This window comes from Amblyomma americanum, chromosome 2, assembly GCF_052857255.1.
Source record: "Amblyomma americanum isolate KBUSLIRL-KWMA chromosome 2, ASM5285725v1, whole genome shotgun sequence".
Classification (NCBI taxonomy): Eukaryota; Metazoa; Arthropoda; class Arachnida; order Ixodida; family Ixodidae; genus Amblyomma; species Amblyomma americanum.
Genome location: NC_135498.1, coordinates 16,886,421 through 16,902,943, shown reverse-complemented (window position 1 = coordinate 16,902,943; position 16,523 = coordinate 16,886,421). Strand labels below are relative to the sequence as shown.

Here is a 16,523-nt window from a genome sequence, read left to right as displayed (position 1 = left end):
GGAATCAGTGGCAATGCATTTCTTCGGCGAATGCACCCAGAATTTTGTGATGGGCGCAAATTTATTAGTTACTATGACAATTTAGAAAGGTGGCTTTATGTTTGCCCCCTTTGATATTTTGCATGAACTGGAAAGCATGATTGTTTGCAGTGACATCACCAGAGCATAGTCAGAAAGAAACACTTCTGTAGTTGTGGCAAAAGGTTTGTCTTACAAGAGAGATGGTGCTTCAAATACATAAGTTTTGTTCTCACAGGGACATTAGCCCCACAAATCAAACTCGTTGTGCATCACACCACAAGCAGCTCCAACGTGGCATGAGGCAGTTATACTTTTTTTAAGATAAATTTTCTTGCTACAAGGGGGTCTTGCCAAACGTCAGTCCCAAGACACAATAATCCCTGCGTTTTGAATTTAAAAAAACGCAACTTGAATTTTCCTCCCCAAAGGGTAGGCAGTTTGGTGCTGCAATGTCTTGCTGAGCAAGGTACACAGACTGTACGAAAGACTTGCAAGTCAATCAAGCAAAGTACTGTAAACATAAAGAGATCTGTTCAACTACAATTAAGAAAAACTTTCTTCTCATATGTTTCTGGCAAACTAAACTATGACTGCGAGGATGAGAACTGCATGAAGTAGAACACAAACCAGAATAGAAAAACAATGTATGCCAACGTGTTGTATGCAGCCCTCTTCTGTCTACATCATTGTTTCCAGCAGCTCTCAATTGTACCTAAGAATTAAATTGTGCGCTTATTCTCTGGAAGAAGCCATTTGAGAATGGCAAATAAAAAAAAACGAGTCCATTCCCCAGAGTCCAAAGAATACAAAAAGAACAAAGTAGAGTACCTCATGAAAGACAAAACTTGACATTCCCAACAATTTCTCACCCAAACCTAGAATGGTACAAAATGTGGCATAATTCTAATAGTGCAGTTTCCGAAACGCACCTGCCTGAAATCAGCAGGGCAAAAACCAACACTGTTCGCACAACTGTAGAGCAATGGTCAACCATGAGAGGGTCAAATCCTAACAGCTGAGTAAGCTTCTAATGGCACATACCAGTTATCGTCTACAGTATCATATCTGAACAAAATAAATTTTCCTCCGCGCATCACGGTATTACTATAACAAATAAATGGTGGATCATTGGGCATGCACTGCATAACATCAAACTAGCTCTCTTTCGAGCCAAATTTCTGCCCTACCAATGAAATCATCCCAGCATCGAGGAACAAAAAATTCCCCTCTAAGCGACAAGTAAAGACTGCATATTTACTAACAGCGCTCCGCATCTCTAGTAAAAAAAGTAGTAGACCTTCATTCCTGCTGCTACTAGCACATCTCTTGGCCAAGCAAAGGCAATACTAAGGCAAGAGTAGCAGCAATAGTGCAGGTATCCTATTGCATATTCTTGTTGCTAAAAAGCGAACCCCCACTTTTAAAAGCAATATAGAAGGCGAAGGGCTGTTCGCACACAAAAAGCAAAGCACAATTCCTAAGAGCACAAGTAAATGCACCGTGTAGGCGAGTTGTCTGCACAATGACTACAAGAAATAAGATTTCGCATTAACCCGAATTGAAGTCACACACATAAACGCAACTTTCATCCCTGTTCACTGCAGTGCCCAGGCACGGCTCCCTCTGTGCAGCATCTGCCCCACGTTGCTGCCGTCACGCCTTAAACACGTGCACTACGCGCACCACATACTGCCGGCAGATGGGACACTCGCTGAGCTGCTTGCCACAGCCTGTGCAGGTGCACATGTGGCCACAGTCCAGGATCACACAGTCCACACAGCCCTCCATACAAATTTTGCACAGGTCCTCCTCGCCAAGCGCATCATCTGGACCAGAGCACAGAAAAAAAGAGGAGACGAACTTCAGGATAGCAAAGCAGAGAGGACAGCAGACAGGCAGACATGCTGGCAACCAGCATGAAAAAAAGAAAAAGCATACAAAAGAAAAAAAAAACAGATGAAGGCACAAAGTTCAGCACTGTGTCCATTACTTTGATCCACATTTCCTGAGCACCACTTTTGTTTTTAATGTGATAGCAATTAGGCTGTTGTCATGCAGGTTTCTCTGTAACGAAATTCCGATCGGTCAAGAGAGGTCGTGTGGCTTTGTGGGGTGATCACAACCTGCCCACCATGGCAGGTGACAACCTGGCCAGCGGATTGTGAGCAACCTGCCCACCACGGCCGGTGGAACCCGAAAATATGGAAGCTGGCCCATCCCCAAAAATCACATAGGAAACCTGAAATTTTGAAATCAGGCTCACCCAGAAAATGGATTAAGATGGATTTCATGGGAATTAGTGGGTGGATTACTGTGGATTAGTGGGTCCAATTAGTATAATCTGATATAATCCAATGGAAGGTACTGGAACATTCTAGATAGAAGGTGATGACTCTACATACCATATAAGGGCAATGAAATCGGTTCCAAGTGGAGTTTTGCAGGGAAAATCGCACGAAGAACATTAAGCACTCACTGTAGACACCATAGCAGGTAACCTAAAGGCTACCACATTTACTTCTTTAAGAATGTCCTTCTTTAAGCACCCCCCCCCCTCACTTAGGGCATCACGAACATTAAAAAAAGGGGGGGGGTGCTCAGAATCAAGTACATATGATAATAAAATGCCACCTTTAAAAAACTGCAAGCTACTTTACAATGACACAAACTGAGCAGGACATTCTGAGCAGTATGTGGCATTCGTCAACATGCCCAGAATCCAAAACTATACTGCAACAGTTGTCCAAACATCATGGCAATATGACCACAACGTTACTGGCTGCAGTGATCGCTGAGAGCCCTAACCAAGGGAAAAGTTCAGACAGCCTTCACTGAGTTCTGCAGTTATTACTAGGCCATTGGCAGCCAGGAGAATGCGGATGCGGCCACTGCCCTCTCAACTTGACCCCATGGGCTTGGCATCCACTCTTCAAGCAAAAGTTTCAAGCCAGTGGGAAGGCACAATCAGTATGAAGAGGCTGTGCCCTAACTTGCTACTCTGAGCCGTGTGGAGAGAAACGACAATGAGAACACAACACCAAAAGTGCACAGAAGTTTAGCTCACTTAATTTCAGTTATATATAAAAGAAAAGAACAGACCCTCAGAAACAACATTGCTAGAGAAATACAAGACAATGTGAGGGGGACAATGTGAGGGGCAAGGTTGGTGCAAACAGTAAAGCTTCAAAGCTGCAGTAGCGTGTCACCGAGAGAGTCCTAGCACTGGTTTGACAGGGACATCTCGTAAAACAAGCCTACCCCGCCCCACCCCCGGCTTCTTCAGGAGTGTGTGCTTCGAGGAGGCTCCGCTAAACCCGCTGCGCCCTTTCGGAGACAAACCCAGTTTCGAACACTCAGCCTGCAAAGGTGGTTCGTGTTTCACTCCCAAGTGAAGAGTTCGACTCGAAGCTCGTATGCTTTAACCAGCGTCTCAAGTTCAACACTAAGCGATCCTTCGTCAGAAGCAATTCAGAGTATCACTGCGGTCCTGGGAAAGCCCGGTTTTTCCGGCTGACCGACTTTGTGAGAAAAAAATGCCACGTTCACAAAGTCGGACAGCCGGAAAAACCGGGCTTTCCCAGGACCGCAGTGATACTCTGAATTGCTTCTGACGAAGGATCGCTTAGTGTTGAACTTGAGACGCTGGTTAAAGCATACGAGCTTCGAGTCGAACTTTTCACTTGGGAGTGAAACACGAACCACATTTGCAGGCTGAGTGTTCGAAACTGGCTTGCCCCCGAAAGGGCGCAGCGGGGTTTGCGGAGCCTCCTCCAAGCACACACCCCTAAAAAGCCGGGCGCCGGGCCGGGGAAGGCGTGTGCCCATTTTTGTCAGTGGGTGTCCGGAGGTGGTCGAACCAACCACCTCCCGCAGCCAAAGCGGACGCCCAGACCACTAGGCGTCCAGCATGCCGAAACTCCCTTCGAAGACTGAGACTCATTCTCATCTTCTGAACTCTCGTAGAGCGAACTCATTTAAACTTCATCGAACTAGCGAAACCTGAACATCAACTGAATCTCTCATCTGAATCATGAACCACCTTTGCAGGCTGAGTTTTTGAAACTGGTTTTGCCCCCGTAAGGTGCAGCGGGGTTTGCGGAGCCTCTTCCAAGCATACACCCCTAAGGAAACTGGGCACCGAGCCGGGGGATGCTTTTACCCATTTTTACCGGTGGGTAGCCGGCAGTGGGTTTCGCACCAACCACCTGCCTCTCTCACCTTGTGCTGAGGCTTTTAGTTGACCTATGGCGATCTGCTGCATAACAATAAATAGTCCCCATTCACTTGAAATGAACTGAATACCTTTAATCCACATCAATAAGCCATTCCACCACACAACAATAGTGACCTGCAAAACTGCAAGACTATACACATTACCTGCTGGCTACCGATGGCTATGCCAGACTGCAATGATCCAATTCTAGGCCACTGAGTAGACTACAAAATTTACTTCATGGCAGTAATGCTAGGAGTGACGATTAGTCAAACGAAAGGTTAAGCCCAACGATCATGCAGTTAGGTGGCTTCATCTCGAATCTATGCAGCTGACCATAGGCAGAGCAGTCTCATATGATTACGTGAGTTACATCACACCACTGGTAGTTCAAAGAATTGGGTGTGGTTGTGGTAGTGCTATGTACTCGGCTATGATATGTTGTTGCAAAGAAAGGGTTTCCGACCGCTGCATAAAAACCATGGCCTGCAAGGTAAGCTAACTGTAAGCTAACAAAAAAACAGCCTGCTAAAGTTGACACCTGCATGTCTTAGAAACCAACCCTGGCCTGTTGTTCAGCACACCGCCGCCGCCTACATTACTGTTTGCAGATTGCAGCTGGGATAAGCTAAAATGAGGTGAACACACTAGTTATTCCTGGCATCATGATGAAGAAGTATGACTATATGAACTATGTTGAGTGTGTTCAAAGAGCACCACCAATTTACTTTGCTCACAGTTTCATTATAAGTACCGCATATATTCGTGTACAGGCTGCACTTCCAACTAACAAGTCAGCAATTCAAAAAAAATTTCAGCCAAGAAAATTTTCACGCGAACATAATTTTATGTGTATGTAACTTTCCACAGGGTGCTAATAGAAGATAACTGCCTGCAATACTTGGTACAACCACAGACTCTTCTCGAGTGTTAGACTCCGCCTGGAACCGCGAACACACGACGCGATCAGCATTTGCATCGGAAAGGACAAAACATTATGAGAACAATCCTCTCCTGTGCAAAAGACAAAATGTGGTGTACCTCTGCAGCTGCTATCGGCAAGTTTCCTTGCAGCGAAGTGCCACCCATCAGGCTCTAGTGCCGCAGAACACACATTGTTGTGACGTGCCATTGGCCTGGTGGTGCTAAGCCTAGTGTGCCTCACATTGAAACCGCAGCTAAGGTTCTTAAATCTCTGATATCAGAGTTTATCATGAATAGTATAATGTTTCTACCAGTTTACCACCACACAATAACCTCACATTAAAATGAACAAATAATTGATTTCCACAAAGCCTTTGACTTCGAAGTGTATGGAAAAGCGGGCCAGGTGAAGGCCGCCTTACACAGACGGTTGCGGGTCGCATGTGTAGAGCGCCGCTCCGAACCCCCCGTCAAGCCATCATTACTGTCAATCGAGCATCGGATCTTTGGAGGATCTGAATAGCTTGGGGTCATGTGACACAAGCAAGTAGCGATCGTTTACTCTGGGCAGTTATTTCGTAATAGTCGTCAGGTGCATGCCGTATCACCCATACTTTTAATGCGTTACGTATTTAAAGGGTATGTAGGCTGCGCTGATTCATCACAAAAATGCGTGTCCCGCATGAACTGGGGGACGCATAGTCAGGGCTGCACTGTAGTCGGAGAAAGTTAACGGAAAAATGATGGTCCTGTGAAAAGGCCGCACCCCGCCAAAACTGTGAAAAAAACTGCGGCGCTTACATGACTATATTCAGTATATATGCTCTCTATATGCAACACTGCATTCATTGTACATTCGCAAAAAAAAAAATAAACAGGGTCAAAAAATTTTCCAAGGACCTTATATTTGTACACAAGTTAGCATCTCAACGGAGATTTGGCGACGATATAAGCACACATTCATGCATGCACGGTGCAGCTGCTATGTTTATATGAAGTTTATATTTACTCCAGCTATAGCAAATGTGTATGGTACATAAGTAACTAAGGGCTATCATACACAAAATGCAATGTTTATTCTCTCTTCTTTGTGGATAAGAGCTAGGAGCTTTTTAAGCATATAAATTGATTAGAAGCTCTACTTTATTTTTTAAATAAAAGCAAAATGTTTCAATGAGTCGATTAGTATCTTCAAGGAGACAGCTGAAGTGGAAGGGGATGCGTTCATTGCAAAATTGCAAAAAATGTTTTTCCTTAAATATCTCCAGCTTTGTGCATAAATGTTAGATGTGGTTTACTCTGGACTCTTCCCCGTGTCCTTCACACATCAGTTTTTGTTTCATGAGGATTAATTTGTTCTAGTATTGGTTTAATCGGGCGGAGATTTTTTTTATTTCGTTGTCCCACAAAGCTTGCCATTTAGGTATCGGTTCACAGTAGAAGCTACAAGAAATATTAGGCCTGACATATCAAGCAGGCCCAAATATACCTAGTTCGCACTTTGCTTCATTATGAAAATTCATAACCACCTTGGTGTTTCAAATCAATAAGGTTCCCCTGAAGTCACCTAGTACTTATGATTACACTGCACATCATAACAATTTACTAAGACCTCAATTATGTGTATTTGGCGAGTGTTCCCCTATGAATCAACAAACACCTTGCCTTCTTAAAAGGCTGCCGACATTCTGACACATCTGCAAGAGCAGCCAAGCTCAGTATAGGGTGTTAATTTTAGCAAATCAACACCGAGAGAAAAATACTAGTGTATGTTCAAACCTGATGAAAACATCTACACTGTGGTACTGAAAGCCACACAGGCATAAAAATTGTGATGAAACCCCCACAGTGCTCCTGCCAACGTGGCAAGATGAGAAAAATCAAGCATTTTAAAACCCAAAGGTCTAGCAGTAATAACAAAGGCCTACTTTCTAAAGTAGACAGTACCCCAACTCTCCTTAGGGCTCAATAATGATGTCCAAAGGTGCACATGCATACAAATTCTGGTGTCCTTATATGTCATTCCAGAGCCCTTTTAGGGTGCCTACATTAGAACGTCACATTTTCAGTATCATCTTTCTTCTAGCTGTTTTGGCACTAAAGTGGAATATACTAAGTCAACCTACTAAGTCACTAAGGGATACTACTAAGGAATACTAAGGAGCTACTAAAGGATACTAAGTCAAGGCTAGCCGCCTGATATCAGACACGTACATAATTGCTACTGAAAACAGAGCACTAATAAGCAAGAAAACTGCATAAGAGAATGCAAAAGTGGCATGCACATGGCACGTACATAACTGCTACTGAAAACAGAGCACTAATAAGCAAGAAAACTGCATAAGAGAATGCAAAAGTGGCATGCACATGCCATCACCACTAGCGGACTCCTTCAACTGCACCTGGCAATGATTGGCTCTCTGCCAGCCCAGATCTGGGTCATCACTTTCTCGTACAGCACTATTTCGATGGCGATGGGCAAGTACCATCAAACAACCGACTGCATCTTATTGGCAGTGCACTTGCAGAAATTTGTTTAGATGCATGGTGTGAGAGGTTGCTATGCAGATGAGCAAGCATGTCCGAAAATGCTGCCTCTCGGAGAGTTCAGAAGTGTGTTCTGCGTCTCACAGAAAGAATACTCCACCTCAGTGAATTACAGCACAGTAATCAGGCCTTTTTTTTTTTCGAAAAGAACCCACTAGCCTGAAGATGCAGGCTCAAGGTGACAGGTCACAATAAAATATTACTGTTGCTACACCAACTCAGAAACAGCTGCGTTTCACCACCAATCCAAGCTGACAAGCAGCACCAATTCATATCAAGGAAGAATGCTTTCGTCCCTGTATAGTCAATCATATGCACAGCACAAACTACAAGATGAGCATGACAACAAAAAAAGAGAAACTACCGATAAGTCCATGTCAAATTGACCAAGATACCAAAGAATAAACACAAATGAACAAACGTCAGCTGCAGTGCATCAGCAGCAATGAAATGTTCTTCCCACCTATGACAAACGTACAAGCATGGCGTATGACTCATGCACTTCACTGTACGATTACAAATAATCTCCGGTTGTTTTCGAAACAACAAGCACACCTCAAAATGCATTTGGACGGGGTATATACATAACAGCATTCACAACTTCGGGATTTGTCGAATTTGCCTCTGCACAAAATTCGTGAAGAATGGGTGAGATGTAAGCTGATGCAAATGGACAGACAGCAACAGGCCAGTTTTTTTGTTTGTTTTTTCCTGACAGTCTCTAATTTCATGATTACAGTCGCCAACCGATTTTTCGGACTCGAAGGGACCCGAAAAATGGTCCGAATAATCCGTGAAGTACAAAAAGATCACTTTATTGAGATGAAATCGGCTTAAAGTCACTGCCTTTACCTTGCGTCAAATTTCTATTGCTGGCGATGATTTGCGTCTGTATTTGCGCCAAAGTTGTGCTTTCACTGTGCACTCTAGACAGCAGGGTCGAGACGTTTAGCTGAATACTTCCCACGCTTCTTTGAAGGACCCGGCGGCACCGGTGGGGCCATGTTGTCCACAGCCCGAGTGTGCACCACACCGCTCGTCAAACACACGCAAAGACAAGGCACTTTTCGTTCAAAGCAGTGGAACCGCCGGACGCAATCACAAAACGGCAAACAGATGTAACTTCGTGAAGACGGAGCGGAGCGCCACTCGGTCGACGCGGTCGGAGAAACCCAAGTGACGAAACGGCGAATGGCGAACTTTACCCGCCGCGGTGGCTCAGTGATTAGGGCACTCGGCTACTGATCCGGAGTTCCCGGGTCCGAACCCGACCACGGCGGCTGCGTTTCGACGGAGGCGAAACGCAAAGGAGCCCGTGTGCTGTGCAATGTCAGTGCACGTTACAGATCCCCTGGTGGTCGAAATTGTTAGGCACCTCTTTCTTCTTTCACTCCCTCCTTTATCCCTTCCCTTAAGGGGGCATGGTACAGGTGTCCCCCGAGATGCCAATTTACCAATTTTCAATGTATGAGACAAGCGATAACTGTCCGCGACAAAGTTGGCGACAAAAGCAAGTTGATGGCGATGACAATCCGACTGCCGCCTCGAAATAGCAGAGATCGCAGGGACCTCGACTGGCAAAAATGAGGTACCGAAAGCATGTCAAGCCAGTCCAACTGCAGAGTAAATCCACCTCAATCCAAGATGGCCAATTTCGGCCCGCAGGCGACTGAAATTAGTCCGAAAAATCTAACTTTCAGGACTTTTAAAATCCTAAATATCCGTCCCGAATATGTACGCGCTTCTATGGGGTGACTGACGGTGCCCCGTTGAAGTCGAAAATATCCTACAAGTCCGAATTATTGGAGTCCGAATTACCTGTCGGCTACTGTATTTGCCTTGCACTACAAGTTCTTGTACACTCTAAGCAGGAGTAAAATGGGATTATGCTGTCCTCGAGCGCACCCCCTTTTATAAAACGGAGTGCGCTAGAAGACAGTGTACTTCCTTTTCTGTCCCATATAAGCATATTCTTGTTTACAGTGCACCTACACAAGAAATGCAGGTATGACACCAGGCCACATTTTACACTCCTGTTCTCGAGTTTAACAACCATTGACATGAATGAACACTGAACTGCCTGAGCCCGATACAAAAACATGTCCAACAACAAATAATTTCCCTCGCTCGCTGTACAATGTCCATCGCTGGAAACAGCGACGAGAGCGCACCTAAAGAAGCACGGTACACTAGTTTGTTGATCCCAAAGACCACACTGTCGGCAAGTCACACTAAATGAGGAAGAAAACACTGCAGAAGAGTGCGTCCCTGCTTTCCCTTCGACGCTGAAAAAGGCCTAAGCCAAATCGCTCCACTCCCTCGGTGGTCAATTTTTGTCGTCGAAATTACCAACCAGGTGATGTCTGCATGTGCATTCATCAATGACAAAATCCACACAGCCGGTGGACCACGCCTGAACATGGAAACACACCAAAGATGAAAGCACTGATGCACGCTATAAAATGTGATTAGGCCAGAGAACCACCAGTCGCTTTTGACGCCATCGCAGTAGTTGGCAGGCATATGCCACGTGACGCAAGGCTTGGTATTCTCACTCTGGTTGGCTTCTTGTTCGGGTTGGCTATGGTGACGTCATAAAAAAGACGTCGAAGCGACAAAATTCTGCGGGCAATCTCAATGTGGAAAGATTTCGGATTTTGCGAAGATTTCAGGAACACAGCTACCTTTTCCCTCAGTAAAAACGTTTGCAGTGTTTCCAAAGAACGCTATCTATATTACCCAAGTCTGTTATTTCCCTTTAGTGTTTTTGTAAAGAACCACAAAGGTTGATCTCCCAAAGATCAGGAGTAGCACGGCAAAATATTACTATGGGACCACTGCATAACAACATGCTGCCTACCAATCTATGACCCAGAAGTCCATTTTGTTAATCACACAAGGCAGCAAGATGTATCTGCATACTCAGCAGTCCCTGTGCCTGTCTTTTTTTCTTTTTTTTACGCAAGAGCGTATACAGCTCGTTCAGTCGAAAACCCGTTGGCGTAGTAGTAGTAGTAGTAGTAGTAGTAGTAGTAGTAGTAGTAGTAGTAGTAGTAGTAGTAGTAGTAGTTGTCGGCACTGCGCGTTGGAAATATTCGGGAGATGCGTAAAAATCAGAGGGCACGCGCACTCAATGAATAAAAAAATCGAGGTCTAGGACGGGAATCGAACCAGGGTCTTTGGCATTCGAGACAGGTACACTTCCACTCCGCCACAACAGCTCGACATTTGAACATGAATAAAGGCATGTCTAGTGAATGCATGGGTTTCTTAGAAAAGTATCTTTGAGATCTGTACTGAGGCATTCATGAGTAATTATGAGCATGTAAATTACAGATGCCAGAATTAAACGAGTACCATGCGTTTCCAGTAAATTTCCTCTGTGCTTGGTGTGCAATCGTAGCGCCATCGTGTGGCGCCCACTGAAACCCCCCTTTGCCATGCACAGCGCTAGCCATGCACAGCGCTGGAGACCTTTCTGCGTTGGAGTAGTGTCGTTCGTTTCTGAACAGGTGTGATGAAACCACAGCCGTCTATGGGTGCTAGTGTGGAGCAGCATCTGTGCTGTTTTCAGAGGCCTCCTAGAGACTCCGAGCGATTTGTCTAATTGGCAAGGAGATGGCATTCCGTGGACTCCCTGGCAGCGCTGCAACACGCTGTCGTGTTCCACTCTTAAAGGCGAAGCTTAGGTGTCCTCCAATTTTTTTTAATCATTATATGGGCCATCGGCAACGAAGCCCAGCGTTGCTGACTGCAAGAGTGGTCACGAAAAATCTCTAATGGCATCACCATGGCATCAAAGAAAAAGAAATTTATTCCAGAGGTGCAGACTGCGAGGTGAGCACAACACCCACAGGCCACAAAAGCCACATTGCTTCTTGGCAAACAAAGGTGAACCTAGTTATACGTTACCTTACAACTGTATGCTAATGAGTAGGTGTCATTAGAAACGCAGATAAATTTTTAAATAAATTAAAAATCAAGGTAAAACAAAAATTAAAAGCAAAACAATGCTTTCGAATTCAAAGCATGTAAGCAGTGCCCTCCGTAATTTTTATTACAACACTCCGGAGTCCTGACACATTCAATTAAGACCAGATACAGTGAATTCTTTTAACAGAAGTTATCAGAACAGTAGACAATGAGATTCAAAGCACTGCTCCGGCAAGAGCCAGATTAGGATGTGGTACATCAAGTTTTGTACACAAAGCCCTCTATGCCATCTAAGCAAGACAGCTGCTGTGCAATAGCCAAGCATGACATAATGCATCGCACTTAACGCTCATACTGGTATTCGGACTATGGAGCGCACAACTGTGAAAAGCACCAAATATATTTTAAATATGCCACTTGCTTAACGTGCACAGTGATCTCAGTACATGAGCATCTCTATGTTTCACTGCCACAGGAAAGGAACAGCCATTGTCTAGAATCAAGCAGCTCAATGGCTGGACACCACATCCACAAAGCCACAATGGCCAAAGTGAAAAGCGATATTAACAAAAGGTTTCAGGACATCCATTAATCTATGCTGTTATTTTAATCTGCAAAGCCAGTCAGGCTAAGGAGCTATCTTTTCAGCTTCAGAGAACCCCAACGGCTCTCAAAAAGGTCCCTTTCTGCCTTACGATCCTGCAAAAAGGAGCATGCAGTCGCATAGCCCCTAAAAAGCAATGGTCGAATTCAATGTTGATGACTAGCTGTATAGTGAAAAAGTCTCAAATAGGTAATTGCAGTATGATTAGTCCCCAAAAAAAGTGGGTACGTGAAATCTGGGCATAGAACTAAGCACGATTTTAGGGGCTCAGGTAACCCCAAAACCACTCGAAGAAGCCGAAGGATTCCGCAGAGCCCAGTTTGATAACGCCTGTGCAAGGCAATAGATAAACACAGTACTGAATACACAGCACAAAGTTGTGCTCAACAGATTTTTTTTTGCAAGGATTTTGGAATGTTTCTTGCACCACAGCACAGGAGCTATTTGTATATGTCATCTGACCTTCAAACATCTGAATACGGCATTTGGGCTATGAGAGACGCTGTACAGGAGGCCTCCTGATTAATTTTCCCCAGCTGGGTGGGTTTCTTTGCCATACACTGAAAACGCAAAGCATACCACTGAAATGCAGCAGCCACGGCTGGGACTGGACTCCACGACCCTGACATCGACCACCGGACACCACAGTTAAGAAGAGTTGTGCAAAAAATAGGCAATGAGAACCAGTGCAGGGAGTTTTCGCATACCTCGGTGCTTGCGTTTCTGATTCCAGAGCCAGCTTAGCTTCTCATGCAGCTCTGCCTTCTCGCAGCAGCCGCGGTAGTCGACGAAGTTGCGGGTTAGCATGAGCTTCATTTGCAAAACAGATAGCTGGCCCAGCTCCTCCACACTTTCGAAGTGCTCAAGCGCCAACTCAATTGGCACAGCTGCTGGCGGTGCGTCCGTGCAGCCGTCGCCTGTGCCGTTGCTGCTGCTGCTGCTGCTGCTTGTGGGTTCGGGTTCTGGCTGTTCCGGTGCATGCTACATAAAAAATGCACACTTAAGCAACTCTCTCTCTCTCACCTTCAGCTATTCGAGGGGTTCTCAAAGCGGGTCCTACGATACACTTGTTGGGTTCCCCCCCAAGTACCTAAATACAGTAGAATCTCGTTGATATGAATCTCACAGGGTCGCGAAAAAATTCGTATCATCCGAAATTTTGTATCATCCAAACAAACAAAATTCGTATGCAGAAGCATGAGAAATGCATTCACACAGATCTGTTTACGGCTGCTGGGATTCATTCACTGCTGTGGGGCCAGAGCTCGCTACTCGCGGTGTGTGCCGGATTAGCAATCGCAACTTTGGCAATGTGCGGGCTGGGCACTGCCGCTCAGTGCGCGCGGTGCGTACTGCGCGATTAGCGATCGTGACTTTGGCGATGTGTGGGCCGTAGAGGCGAGGGAGAGTGTTCGAAACATCCGAAATTCTGCACATCGTACACAATACACTCTGGTCGGTGAATTTAGTGAATTCATATCATCGCGAAATTCGTATCACCGAGATTCTATGTATGTACAAGTCTCAATCACGCCTCTTCCCTTCACCAATTCAATTTTCACTGTAGTTACTTGCAGACTGTTACTCAATACACTTGGCAATGATTAATTAAAGACCAAAAATGATGCATTTTATAGGCACACCTCAGGAAATATGCATAATTCTTAAATGTGGTATGAATAACCTAGCATTTTGTCAATTAGACCAGAAGCATTACTTTACTGGTTAAAGAATGGAAGCATAGTTCACCTCAGAGGGCGTCTCTGCTGGAGAGAAGGGTGCATCTGCAGCAGGGAAAGGATCCTCTGTTGCAGGAAATGGGCCACCCCATTGTGGTTGGGGTGGCGGAACATAGGCCGGTGGTGGCCTGTGCGGTTGCTCTGGCAAATCTCGACATTCCGGTTGCTCCTGCCAGTCCGGTCGCTCAGCCTGCCCTGGCCGCTCTGCCCAGTCCTCGTAATCTGGCCATTCTGGTCGCCCCGTCCTTGCAGTCCCAGGCTCCTGCACAAAGTACCAGAAACGCTCAGCTTGGGGTACTTTGAGCCTCACCAAAATGCTGTGACAGAAAGGACAGTAGGGCAGGAAAAAGAATGCCCTGTTTGTGCATATTCATGGACCTCACCAGGCCCACAGCATAATTTCAAAAGTAATGGCCAAAGCCCTTTGACAACACAAGGGAATTAGGCATTGTAAGGCTATGTTGCTTGACATGTATGCTAAAAGCCACAGAAGGAAGCAAAACCACACAGAATAAGGAGAGAAAACACTGCATTTACTCGCACAGGCGTCAACCAGTTTTGTTTTCGTTTTTTTTCAAAACTACGCATAAGAGGAAGTTCATGAGTATTGGAGGTTGCTGAAAGCATAATAAAAATGAACATTCATTCACGAAGAGCACTTTTCAGAACTATAACATAGAATATTTGAGCATAAATTACATGCACCAATGAAATGACAGCCACTGATGCAATGATACATTAGAATTTCAACATTAGACCAAGTGTGTCATTACACTTGTTACTGAACCCAAAGCTGAAGTTTTAGGCTATGGAGCAAATAAAGGTGCCGGTGCGCCACTGGGATACATAGCAGAAAAGCAACAGCGAAAGGGCCCCTCCAAGCTCAAGGCCAACGTTGGCAAGAATGGCTCGTATGCTGCAGCGCCGCCACAGCAAACGCGAAATTGAAATGTCCTGCGCTGCTGCGGCCGAACAAGCCGTGGTAAGCTGCGTAGGGGACGGCGTAGACTTCACACTACATTGACAGGACACTGCAAGCAAGCCCCAGCGCACTCAGTTGACAGGTCGCGACAACGGATTTACACGCATGCACAGCCGTCCACACATCTGTCCAAAATGCTCGAACGGCACACTCCAGTGTGCGTTAGTGGAATTATTTGTCGCTAGTTGCACGGTTGGAAAACGTTTTAAAGACATAATAGATACACCGCAATCCATACAACAGCGCAAACATGAACGCAAACACGAAAAATGTGTCGTTTCGAACTGTCGTTTCGAACTCGAAGCCACACGACAGCACCGTTATCTTACCGGGCCGGCAGCAGTCCCAAGCAGCAGCAGGTCGACGAGCTCAGCCTTCTCGCGGGCGCCCAGCGGCGGCGCCAGGCCCCTGGCGTGCAGCAGGGCGCGCAGATCTCTCGCTCGCAGAGCGAGGAGCGCGGGTCTGCCGCCGGCCAGCGCCCGGCAACGCGGGCAGCGGCGTCCGCGCACGCAAGACGCACAAAAGTCCGTGCCGCACTGGTCACACGCGTGCCTCCTCTTCAGCAGCCCGAATTTCGCCAGGCAGCTGTCGCAGTTCCCCAAGCGAGAGTGGCTGCTGCCGAACAGGCCGCCGTCACTGTGCAGGTTCATCAGCTCGCGGAACTCCCTCATGAAGGCTGGCGCCCCCATGCCTATCCGGTGCGACGCGAAAGGCACGGCCCCCTGCGCTCAGTACGGCCACACGTAAGAAGAAGGTCTACAGATAGAGTAAAACTCGCCGCCGGGGCTCGAAAGATAGCCCGACCGACATTTTTTGACGGCAAACAATGCCTGCACTTGTTTCGAAACTACCACGTCAAGTTCAGTAGCGGAGGTTCCGACAACACACAGCATACCTTGATTTGAACTCGTCTGCCGGGTTGACTACGTTTTCTTTACTAGGCCATGCTGTTAAAAGCGTACGCCCCTTGTTTACGCACAAGCTTAGGTCCTTAGGTACAACAGCTGACGGCAAGCACCCGCAACAACGCCATCATTGCGCGCTGGATGCGGATGACTGCGCGATGGCTTAAGCGTGGCTAACGACTTACTAAACTCTCTTGAATAAAGACACCGGTAGTTGTAAGCTTCACGTTTGTATTGCTGTCGGTCTTTAATAAAAATATTATTTTTTGTATATTAAAGCTGGCAACCAGCCAAGACAACACTGTCATCAAAACGCTTTCACAGTTGTTTTCGGTTTCTGTTACTAATCTCCGCTAGGTGGCTGATGCCGCGCTCCCGCTTTCCGAGGCGAGCGCGCATAAGGATTGAATTGAATTTTAATTCTGAACATTTATAGAAAGCATGTTTGAAACAACATCTGGATCCCTAGTTAAAAGCTAGTTGGGATCCATGCAAATCATATCTAGAGAAACCAAGTGCAGGCATAAGAACAAATTATTTACATTACACATGATGAAGGCTCCTGCATTCAAGAAGAAAATTGAAATCTACTTAACCACCAAGGTTATAAACTAAACAAATATGTATATACATACAAATACGAAGTCTACAAAGA

General features: G+C 45.9%; 1 protein-coding gene across 2 annotated transcripts; it reads right to left on the bottom strand.

Moving 5' to 3' along the window:
- Positions 1 to 18: 18 nt before the first annotated feature.
- Positions 19 to 16,017, bottom strand: LOC144120687 (E3 ubiquitin-protein ligase RNF34-like). Of its 2 annotated transcripts, XM_077653326.1 has the most exons (5): positions 15,859 to 16,017; positions 15,293 to 15,685; positions 13,992 to 14,243; positions 12,950 to 13,223; positions 19 to 1,847 (listed from the first exon to the last, which is right to left on the bottom strand). In XM_077653326.1, the coding sequence occupies exons 2-5, from the start codon at positions 15,650 to 15,652 to the stop codon at positions 1,675 to 1,677; spliced, it is 1,059 nt and encodes a 352-aa protein (XP_077509452.1). In that variant the 5' UTR covers positions 15,653 to 15,685; positions 15,859 to 16,017; the 3' UTR covers positions 19 to 1,674. The 2 variants fall into 2 exon arrangements, with proteins under 2 accessions (XP_077509452.1, XP_077509451.1); XM_077653325.1 differs by having other exon boundaries at positions 15,293 to 16,013.
- Between the last annotated feature and the right edge of the window lie 506 nt (positions 16,018 to 16,523).

Bases quoted from the DNA above. Each gene is read 5' to 3' on its own strand.
- LOC144120687 (XM_077653326.1), bottom strand. From the start codon at position 15,652: ATGGGGGCGCCAGCCTTCATGAGGGAGTTCCGCGAGCTGATGAACCTG. The intron at 13,224-13,991 runs GTGAACTATGCT...TTTTTTATGTAG, and splicing joins CAGCAGAGACGCCCTCTGAG to CATGCACCGGAACAGCCAGA. The intron at 1,848-12,949 runs GTATGCGAAAAC...GCTCTGGTCCAG, and splicing joins TCAGAAACGCAAGCACCGAG to ATGATGCGCTTGGCGAGGAG.